This window comes from Tachysurus vachellii, chromosome 3 (genome assembly GCF_030014155.1).
Source record: "Tachysurus vachellii isolate PV-2020 chromosome 3, HZAU_Pvac_v1, whole genome shotgun sequence".
Taxonomy (NCBI): Eukaryota; Metazoa; Chordata; class Actinopteri; order Siluriformes; family Bagridae; genus Tachysurus; species Tachysurus vachellii.
Window position 1 is genome coordinate 18,820,618 of NC_083462.1, and position 11,362 is coordinate 18,831,979.

The 11,362-nt window shown below is 39.3% G+C and overlaps 1 protein-coding gene across 1 annotated transcript; it reads left to right on the forward strand.

Annotated features, from left to right (window-relative positions):
* Window positions 1–2,151: 2,151 nt before the first annotated feature.
* laptm4a (lysosomal protein transmembrane 4 alpha) lies at window positions 2,152–10,315 on the forward strand. Its single transcript, XM_060866141.1, has 7 exons — window positions 2,152–2,350; window positions 5,549–5,669; window positions 5,784–5,860; window positions 7,021–7,143; window positions 7,230–7,325; window positions 7,883–7,981; window positions 9,191–10,315. The coding sequence occupies exons 1-7, from the start codon at window positions 2,225–2,227 to the stop codon at window positions 9,263–9,265; spliced, it is 717 nt and encodes a 238-aa protein (XP_060722124.1). The 5' UTR covers window positions 2,152–2,224; the 3' UTR covers window positions 9,266–10,315.
* The last annotated feature ends 1,047 nt before the right edge of the window (window positions 10,316–11,362 follow it).

Below are 11,362 nucleotides of genomic sequence, written 5' to 3' on the forward strand. Positions count from 1 at the left end.
TAATAATAATAATAATAATAATAATAATAAAAATCCTAACAAAAACAATAGGTTTCCAGCGCTTCACGCTTGAACCCTAAATATAGCTGCAAGCAGCGATACCGGGGTCAAGCCGATCAGATGCGCTCAGAACATGTCGCTGATGAACCATACCAAGTTTCGTAGCTATATGGCATTGAATTGGTAAAATACTGAACTGGGCGTGAAAATTCAAAATGTGTGTGTGTAAGTGTGTGTAGGTGTGTGTGTGTAAGTGTGAGTGAGTGTGTGTGTGAGTGTGTGTAAGTGTTTGTGTAAGTGTTTGTGTAAGTGTGTGTGTAAGTGTGTGTAAGTGTGTGTGTGTGTGTGTGTGAGTGAGTGTGTGTGAGTGTCTGTGAGTGAGTGTGAGTGTGTGAGTCAGTGAAGGTGTTTGTGAGTATGTGAATGAGTGTGCGAGTGTGAGCAAGTGTGAGTGTGTGTGCGAGTGTGAGTTTGTGTGTACTGTAACTGTGAGTGTGTGTATGTGAGTGTGAGTGTGTATGTGAGTGTGCGAGTGTGAGTAAGTGTGCGAGTGTGAATGAGTTTGTTTGTGTGTGTGTGTAAATGTGTGTGTAAGGGTGTGTGTGTTTCTCGTATGTGAAAACATACTTGGAAATAAAGTGTGTGTGAGTGTGTCTGTGTGAGTGTGAGTGTGTGTGTGTGTGTTTCTCTGTGTGTCTGTGTGTGTGTGTGTGTGTGTAAATGTGTGTGTATGTGAGTATGTGTGTGAGTATGTGAGTGTGCGAGTGAGTATGCGAGTGTGGAAACTTGGTATGTTTCATCAGCGACATGTTCTGAGCGCATCTGATCGGCTTGACCCTGTGTGTGTGTGTGAGTGTGTGTGAGTGTGTGTGAGTGTGTGTGTGAGAGTGTGTGTGTGTGTAAATGCGTGTGTATGTGAGTATGTGAGTGTGCGAGTGTGTGTAAATGTATGTAAGTGTGTGTGTTCCTCGTCTGTGTGAGTGTGTGTGTGTGTGTGAGTGTGTGTGAGAGTGTCTGTGTGTGTGAGAGAGAGTGTGTGTGTGTAAATGCGTGTGTATGTGAGTGTGTGTGAGTATGTGTGTAAATGTGTGTGTAAGTGTGTTTGTTCCTCGTCTGTGTGAGTGTGAGTGTCTGTGTGTGTGTGTGTGTGAGTGTCTGTGTGTCTGTGTGTGTGTGAGAGGGTGTGTGAGTGTCTGTGTCTGTGTGAGTGCGTGTCTGTGTGTGTCTGTGTGAGTGTGTGTGTGTGTGTGAGTGTCTGTGTGTGTGTGTGTGTGAGAGTGTGTGTGTGTGAGTATGTGAGTGTGCGAGTGTGAGTAAGTGTGTGTGTAAATGTGTGTGTAAGTGTGTGTGTGTCCCTCATAAAGACCTTTCTGATTCTGGTTCTGATTCTGATTTTGCAAGAATTTTGCCTCCAGGCCTTACGATTCAGCACAAAATTGGGTTTTTGGACTGTTGGTGGCGCTAGACGGTTTGAGCTAGACACACCAAAGTTGCTACAGTAACTTCTAAGACTGGCCTCTACATGTGTGCCAAATTTCATAACTTTCCCACGTACGGTTCTATGGGCTGCCTTTGACTTCAATGACGGAAGACGGAAGAATAATAATAAGAAAACTAACGATAACAATAGGTGTCTACGCCCCTTCGGGGCTTGACCCCTAATAATAATAATAATAATAATAAAAATCCTATCAAAAACAATAGGTTTCCAGCGCTTCGCTCTTGAACCCTAATTCCTCTCTCCTGTACAGTATATATTTTAATTTCCAATATAACTGGCTGTACCGGATAATTCTCTCCAGAATGTTTATAAACTCAGTTCTTTTGACGGCATAATAAACGCTGCGGTTTATTTTCCACAGTTTCTAGAAAAGTAAAACGTCAGTAAATTCCTCTCTCTCGGAACAAACGCAGCGTTTTCCTTCTTTATCCTTAACACGCCCCGTTTCTTCCCTAACTCAGGTGGAGCCTTTTCATTATTCTTTATCCCACCCGCATACATAGTCTTCTCTACGATTGGCTACAATGTTCTTTTTCATGTCTAAAGAGGTTGACCAATCGCAGTCAAAGGTCTAAACGTTTCCAGCCAATGATGATGTAATGGGGGCGGGATTTGTGAAAGTAGGTGTGAGTGGGCGAGAGACTGAGAAAGAATAGCGCTAGCTGGAGGCGGAGGTTGTTGGTTGGATCGCTGCTGTTTACAGCGGAGTTTTATTTTTCCTTGATGTTTCTCCACAATCTGGGCACCAATATGCATTTTAAGCCAAGTCGGAATAGACTTTATACAACACGATGTTGTGGATGTTGCCATGTCAGGACGGGGACGATCATTCTCGGGACTTGGTACATGGTACGTTTGTAGCGCTTTGCTAATGTTTTTCTGTGAGGCGTCGCTTAGCTAGCCGTTGTGTTTAACGGTATTTCACAGCTACGGAGAACAAACAAATCAACAAATGGCTGATTTAAATGAATCATATTTTAGCTAAAGACGTTAATATGGACGGTAACACGGTTTAGTACTGTGCTTAAATTCGCTAGCTCGATATAATACGCTTTATCCTTATGAGAGGCCTAAAGCTTGCTTTGCTAACTGGCTAGTTTGTTAGCATCCGACCCCGAGCCCACACACACCACTGCAAATTATTATTATTATTATTATTATTATTATTATTATTATTATTATTATTATTCATTATTATTGATATATACCTTTAACATAAAAGATCTGTAAGATCAAGTAAGATTGAATTAAATATCGTTAAACAGTAAAATATAATTATATAAATATTTATATAATTCTAACTATTTATTTTAGTTAGAATTTTTATATATATATATATATATATATATATATATATATATATTAATTATAGAATTCTAATTAAATATTTATAATATATATATGCGCTAGATCTATATCATAAATAAATATATATTTTTTTATTGTTTATATAACTAACCCAATCTGTTCTGTCATTTTAGAGCCTGTAAAGTTTCAGGAAATTATAAGGAAAACAAAAATTTTTCTTCTTCAGTTTCTCCTTTTTCCGGGTGTTCTAATGTTTTATGTAATGCTTCCAATGCTGTGATTTGGTTTTGTGTCATTTCATTTAAAATCAGGAAGTCAGTGTGGTGCAGAGTTTGACAGCCAACACCACCTCTTTTAGAAAACTTGCTCAATAAAGTGTTTTAAATCCCTATTTGGATGGCATTACATAACATTACATTGCATTAAAGTGTATAAGTGTAATGGGGCAGTTGCCTGTTTTACAGGAACTCCTCTGGGATTTCATTTCCCTTCGTATCCTCCACGTCAGGCTTTTTTCTCTGTTCTCCTTTGAGATTATTACACATGTAAGCCCTATTTGGATCAGATCAATTTATCTGGACTCTTACGAAATATGATCATGTGGCATCCGGACGCCCTACAAGGCGCCAGATTAAAGTTCTTGATTCAGTTTGCAGAACCAAGATTCTGTCGACAATTTAATAATCACAAAGTAAACGCGAAGCTTTCACCAGCTGATTCAGGAAGTGTTTCATATCTTATGGAGTGGCACAGATACACACACTGTGAGACTAAATACGGCATGTAGTGACAGACAGACGTTGTTTTTCCAACTCAAGGTGATATCCTGCATAGAAAATCATGGATGTGGTTCCTGACTGCTGTTATCAGTTGAACACTGAGTTGGAGGGGAAAAGAGTAGGCCTGTAATTTTCTCAGAGGAGGACAGACAATACAAAGAAGCAGAGGAGTAGAGTTTACCCCAGAACCCCATGTACACTTATGTTTGAATAGAACTATACCGTTTTCCATAATTCATGGTTTAATCCCACCTGAAGTCTGTACGAATACTGATTTGATCAGATAGCAGTAAAGTAACTGCTGGAGTTTGCAACAAAAGAAAAGTATGTGATGGTTTTGTAGATGAGGCACTTTCTGTCTTTACAATATTCTGTCTTTAAGATTGTTGCTCTGGAACAATTACTATTAAATATTGTATATTTGTTATCACATCTACTGATGACTGATGGCCACCTTGAAATACACGAGCACTTGTTTCGTATATTTCCTCATCGCATTGAAATGATTTTCTGAATACGTCACCACCAGCTCGACACACAAAGTGCTTCTGAAACGTTTTTATACGAGTGTGACGTAAATCTAGCGCAGCACACGGACGTCGTCAAGGCCACCAACTTGTCATATGTAGTTAAACACTGCTGGTCTTCTAAACGTTGTCCACGAGTCCACAGAGGCCTGTAGAACAGGGCTACGATCCAAAAAGCTCAAACACCAAGTCTGAGTTTTAGAGCATGTTACATAACTTCACTACTTTTACATGCAATTCCTTGTTTTAAATCCATCAACACATCTGTAGTTTAAATCTGTAACATTGTCCATACAGCTCACTGTATGTAGTTAAATACGTTAAGTTAAACACGTCACGCAGGTTGAAGTTATCACTCGGACCACAGGCTGTGTCTTGTTGTTCACAAGAGTTCATCAAGTTGTCAGCTTCTTTTTTTCCTCCAATTTTGTAAGTAGAATGTGTTCTTCAGTTCAGTCCAACACTGCGTCAGGGGTTGAGTCCAGATTTTGATTCTCACACATTAATGTTGTCACACCTCTCTAACATTAACATTGAGTTAAAACATTGGTTAAAACATTGGTTGAGTTATAAAGAGACTTTAAAGAGTAACATGAAATGATGAACTGTACTAGACAATGAGGTGTAAACGAGTTCTGTATTTTGTTTTCTGACACAGAGGAAACGAGCAGAAGATAAAAGCTGCATGATGAAACCTGTAGAGACGTGCTTGTGTGAGTGCGTGCGTGTACGAGTGAGTGTGCGTGCGTGTACGAGTGAGCGTGCGTGCGTGTACGAGTGAGCGTGCGTGCGTGTACGAGTGAGCGTGCGTGCGTGTACGAGTGAGTGTGCGTGCGTGTACGAGTGAGTGTGCGTGCGTGTACGAGTGAGTGTGCGTGCGTGTACGAGTGAGTGTGCGTGCGTGTACGAGTGAGTGTGCGTGCGTGTACGAGTGAGTGTGCGTGCGTGTACGAGTGAGTGTGCGTGCGTGTACGAGTGAGTGTGCGTTCAACTCCCAGGTCCATCAACCTGCCACCACTGGGTTTTAACCCTTAAATGCTTAGTTGAATAAAATGAGAAAAATGCAATTAAATACAGCATGGGTTTTTAAGTGCTCGCTAGAGACAGGTAAAGGTTTTTCTTTAAAAAAAAAAGATTCCATAAAAAAAATTTGATTTATCTTATGACATCCTTCAACTTACTTGTTCAAGCATAGGCTTTAATATTTAAATGGGAACCTGCTTAAGTAAAAAAAGTTAGTATGTAAACAATTATCGTTTGTTAGCAAGAGTCAAACTAGTTGAATTCTATCCAGCTATTTTCTGTTATGTTAGACATCTTTAGATGCTTGGAGTTAATATGTTGATTAGTGAGAACCTGACTTCATCACGGTGTCCTTACATACTGCATTCTATATTTTTCCTCGCTGCGTGCTGATTATTTTCCTCCCGCAGGTTGTGAACTTGTTGATGGGAATCCTGCTGACGGTGGCAGTCACCCATCCTGAGAACGTGCCCTCGGTTGACCTTCAGTACGAGGTCATTGAGCACTACTTCGCCTCAGACCGAATGTCAGGTACGGATATTTTGACAATCACCATAGAAATATATTTTTTAATTAGTCTCAGATATAGTTACTTTATTTACTTTATTTAAGTTATCTCAACTTTATTTCTGTCCTTTGATGTAGAAAACGCTTGCGTGGGATTCGCCATCTCCCTCCTGATGCTCACCATCAGTGCCATGATGGTATACGGAGCAATTACTGTAAGTTTATCTGAACAAATTAAGGCACTGTTTTGATTTTGAAATCTGAAAGTAAAACTTGGGGACATAAAATGTTGGTCTTTTGGCACCAGAAAACTTTTACCGCTGGTCAAATTCCATTATTCCTGTCCAGCTGCTGGATTAATCACGGTGCAGTAACACTTTACAAACGTAACGAACAGAAAAGCATCTCAAAAGGCACAAAACAGCAGTATATATTTACACATTATACATTTTGAGATGCTTTTCTGCCCACCACAGTTGTAAAGAGTGGTTATTTGTGGTTAATGTTAAACTGCCACTCACTTGATGCTTTTTGTTTTCTTCCATTTTGTGTAGAATTTACATTTTCCGAAATACGCAAACTCACTAAAGACGAGTTACTATCATCACTTTTTGTATTCTGATATTTGATGTAAACACTATTTCAAACGTTTGACCTCCATCTGCGCCGCTGCTACACAGTCGACTGATTATTAGAAACACTTAATGTACAGTAAAGTGGCTGGTGGATGTAGTTAAACATTAAAAATATAGAAATTGTTTGAAGGTGTCATGCAAAGATGAATAGCAAGAGAGATTGATCGCATTAAACCAGGTTGCATAACCCACTTATGATAACATGGGGGTGGGGTGTTAACCCTGTTATAAATGCAAAAGTATTTATCACCTGCAAGCCATCAGATTTTATTGTTTTTTTTCTAACCTTCCTATCATTAATTCAAATGTATGTATATATATATATATATGTAATATTTCACTGTTTCATTTTAATCCACATTTTGCAGTCTTGCACTCTTGTCAAAACAGGTTTGATCTATTTATTTATTTATTTATTTTAATGTTTTCTACAGTAGTTCCTGCTGTAAGGTCACGTTCTCTCCGTGTCAGTCGTTACTTAATGAACAACTCACAAAATGAGCTTTGCGAGTTGTATTGCTGTAATTGATTATCCTGCGAACCTCATTCATTTATAATGCAGATAGAAGCAGTCCTGTAGTTTCCTCCCTTACCTTCCCTACAATAGACTCGCTTCGAGTAGCACGTACGCGGGAGTCGGAAAATCTAGGGTCGGGATAAGTTCGTTTCTCAAGCATTAATCTGTATAATCTGTACAATGAAATAAAACACACAAACACGAAGCTGTGTCTCTCCTACAGCACCGCGATGGCTGGCTTATCCCGTTCTTCTGCTATCAGCTGTTTGACTTTGCTCTGAGCTGCTTAGTGGCCATCAGCTCCCTCACCTACCTGCCCAGGATCAAGGATTATCTGGATCAGCTGGTCAGTGCTTTTCTATTGTACATCTCTCCTAACATCTCCTTAACGTCCAGAGAACAAATTCATAAAAGTGTTGCTCTTGTTTGCAGCCGGACTTCCCGTACAAAGACAATCTTTTATCTCTAGACTCCAGCTGCCTTTTGCTGTTCGTGCTCATCTTCTTCGCTCTCCTCATCATCCTAAAGGTATGATCCATAACCCTAGAATTGTCGTCTCTCAAACGTATGCATTAAGGAAAAATATTATGTTTGTGTTCTCGTATGTCCAGTGTCCCAGAAACTCATGCGATGATTCGCATGTGTATCCCAGATAAACTTCTGTCTATAGAAATGCTAGTCTGCATTCGGTCTCAAAGGCGGCACAACTACTACATATGCAGTCTGTGAAGGCAGTAAAAGATCTGTTCCTTCTTTATTCTCTCTTGTTCAAGTCAAAAATATTTCTCTTTATTTTTTTAAAAGGATTTTAATTGTTCATTGATATGTGCTTAAATATACGCTTATTTAACGACTGCGAATCGAATCGGACATACACGGAGCGTTTACAGCATCGTTACGTCGATAAACTTCAAAATATTTACAGTGACCGAAAATTAGGGACAATAAAGCAAACAAGAAACTAAAACAGAAACTGAAAGAAACGTTTTAAAATTTTCCATCTCATACACGTGTGCTCGATTAACCGTCCTTTAATATGGAAAATTATTTTTGTGTAATTTTTTTTTTTGTTGTTGCTCAAACAGGCTTATTTGATCAACTGCGTGTGGAACTGCTACAAATACATCAACAACAGAAACCTGCCAGAGATCGCCGTTTATCCTGCTTTCGAGGCTCCACCACAGGTACATTCACTTTTACACACGTGAATGAGCAGAACTAGGCAGAATAAATCGATAAAAGAATTTTGTCTGCTTTATTAGATCGTTTGTGAAACTAGTCACTGTTATATTGGCTATAAATAGTCTTTAATTTCCCTTGAAGCTTCGTCCTATCGACACTTATACGTCTGCTAAGCAGGTTTCTGCAAATGAGCTGTTACTATAGAAAAGGCAGCATGTTACAAAGAGCGCTTTCATATGAACCTGGGATTTGTAGCCGCACTGCTGTCAGAGCTGCTGTTAAAACTATCTTATCGGAAGTTAAAATCTTCTGACTGATCAGACTGGAGTTACAGCGTGTAGTAATATTTGTGCAGTATTGTGCATTTCTCCTGCTCGGGCAGTAGAGGGCGCTCACCATGTAAATGTGTTAAAGAATACGGCTTCAGATTCACAACTTCGCCCTGCCTCTTGTTTCCCAGAGTTTAAACACTTGTTTTATCTATAAAACTTATATTTTAAGATAAAACTTAACCAACAGACTCGAGCGGTTTTCCTATGAGCAGTTAAGAGTTGTTGGAAAACAGGAAACCAGATATCACATGCTACAAACATGGGGATCAATAGATATGGTGTTTAGGGGAGATGACTATCTCGATGACTATCACGTTACTAATAAAGCACGAGTACATGCAAACAGATGACGATAATGAAACAAAATCCAAAACAACACAGCCTACTTTCCTAAATGGCAGGCGGAATAAAAATCGCTTTAATGTTTTGATTAATCTAGTATTCGATTAGATTTCTAATTCATAATAATTAAGATAACAGCTTTAAAACCCAGGTTAACTGCGCTGTTAAGTTCTTTTGATTTTTGCGAGCTGTGTAAGTCTTCATAACTCTGTCCTTGTTAATTATAAGAACAATTTCCAAAAAAAAAAAACTGGACATATTACGTTGCCTTGAATTCATGATTCTGATTGGTCAGAAGTCGCTGATTCATTTTCTCCACCAGCAGCTCTGACAGCAACGCAGCCGCACTAGACGTTTTGTAGATGCTATAACAACGAGTGTATATTTACGTTGGCAAGTTGCTGTGTTTTAACCTCAGTTTCAATTATATTACTATATTATTCCTTACATAAATAGAAATGCCTACTTATCACCACCCCCCTCATGTTTAGAATTACACTGTAATGACTCTTGAAATGTCGTGGTTGTTTTCTACAGTACATCCTCCCCACCTACGAAATGGCCATGACGATGCCAGCGAAGGAGCCTCCGCCTCCCTACATGCCCGCCTGAACCCCTTTCTCGTCGGTCCGATCAAGTCACTGCAGATGCCGTCTTTTGGTTTTTCTGATCGATCGCACTCTTCGCTCTGTAGAACGAAGGGTGTTCCGATTCCCCACCAATATCACTTTAAAGCTCTGCATATTGCATAGACTTAACCATCGTCATCATCTGCATGACTCTCATACACACGTCGTGACGGCTCATCACAGATCTATTTTTGTAAATGAATAGAAAATAAGAGGCAGAAAGTGGGTTTTAGGAGCTAGAAAAGGGTAGTTCCCTGTTAAGGGGAATTCCGTGTGCAGTGTTGGAGCCTCGTTGTGAGCTGGGTTGCATAGTAACTCTTGCTTCTAACAGCTTTTGTATAGTTTATTCATAGTGAACCATTCTAATGAAACGTTTCTACTTAGGTGACGTAGATCATTTGCCGACGGGCAACGCACATGAAGCAGTGTAAGCTTTCACTTTTCATAGGTTTCCTCTTGTTTGTAATGCTTTTTTTTTTTATTTTTAAGAGATATTGTGAAAGCCTTTTTTTTTTTTTGCTTTTACGTGAAGATTTACCGCTTCACTATCGTCTAACATTTCGAAGCACTACTTTCTCAGTCGGCTAACACGAAGGATTCTGCTTTAGTTTAAACACCAATCACGACAATCCAATGTGAAATTAAAAAATCTTTGTTTTTCCTTTTGTGTATTTTGTGTGAACGTTAAAAAAAAAGTTATCGCATAGGCAAAAGAGGTTTTAGCACTTTATCATGTTTTATACTCAAGTGTTGTATCGGCTCATACATCCATCCTTACATCCAGTCATCCGTCAGCTCCCACCATGTGACGCCATCTCGACAGAGTTCATAGTGCCGTGTTGTGGTAGATATTGATCATGCTTTCGACAAGACAGGAGGACCTTCTCTCACGAGACAATGCTTTGGATAAACATGACTCTCTGCTAGTATTGTGAAAATCAGTAGATGCATGCTATTCTCCTCCTTGGTCTTTTTTTTCCTTGTATACTTTCTGGTAAGTCAATTAATTCAGTAATAAACATTTTGAAACATGGGTTTTGCTTTTCTGTAGATGTGTAGTCAGGCATTTCAATGGAAGGTGTGAATGTATGCATGAGTCTGTATAGGTGTCTGACTACGTACTTACAACATGATGGTCTGATGTGAGGCGGTGAGGGAGGGATGTGAAGAGCTCTGTTTGTCTACTGGTCAGAAGGGTGGGAGTTAGAATGCCAGGACCACCAAGCTGCCTATGCTGGGCCCCTGAGCAAGGTCCTTGACTGCTTATAAGATGAGAGAAATGCAAGTCACTCTGGATAAGGGTGTCTGCCAAATGACACAAATTTAAATGGCACAGACAAAAGATGATGAAATTCAGTTTTTTGCATTCAGCAATATACTATAACTTTCTGATTTCGGATCCTGAATAAACTTTTTACGGCCCTGAAACTCATCCTCCTTTTCTACATAGGCTATGCAACAGACTCTGGTGGTGAAAAGTCACACATGAGCCTCTAAAGCACATATTCAATTCAGTTCATTTCAAGTTTATTTGTATAGCGCTTTTTACAATTGACATTGTCTCAAAGCAGCGTTACAGAACATAAACATAGAACAAAAGGTTAATATAAAGAATCTAAAGATTAATAGAATACAAAATTCATGATTAATATTAGATAGATTTAGTTCACAATGTATATGTATTTATCCCCAATGAACAAGTCTGAGGTGACTCAGGCAGCAGTGGCAAGAAAAAACTCCCTTAGATGGAAAAGGAAGAAACCTTGAGAGGAACCAGACTCAAAGGGGAACCTCATCCTCATATGGGTGACACTAGAGGGTGTGATTATAAATATACAGTCTGACAAATGTTGATTATTGATAATGTTGAGTATTGATGCAAAAGATCACATGGAGTTCAGATCTCCTCTTAAGTATCGCAGAATCTAACTGAAGCTGGTAGATCTCTAGATGCCTCAGGATTCTCACAGAGTCGGCCTCATCTCAGTGGTGCAGTGGAGAGGGATTAACATATCTGCTGTTCATAAAATGTGCAAGTCTGATGTAATAATGCACAGTATGAAGATATGATGTTACCAAT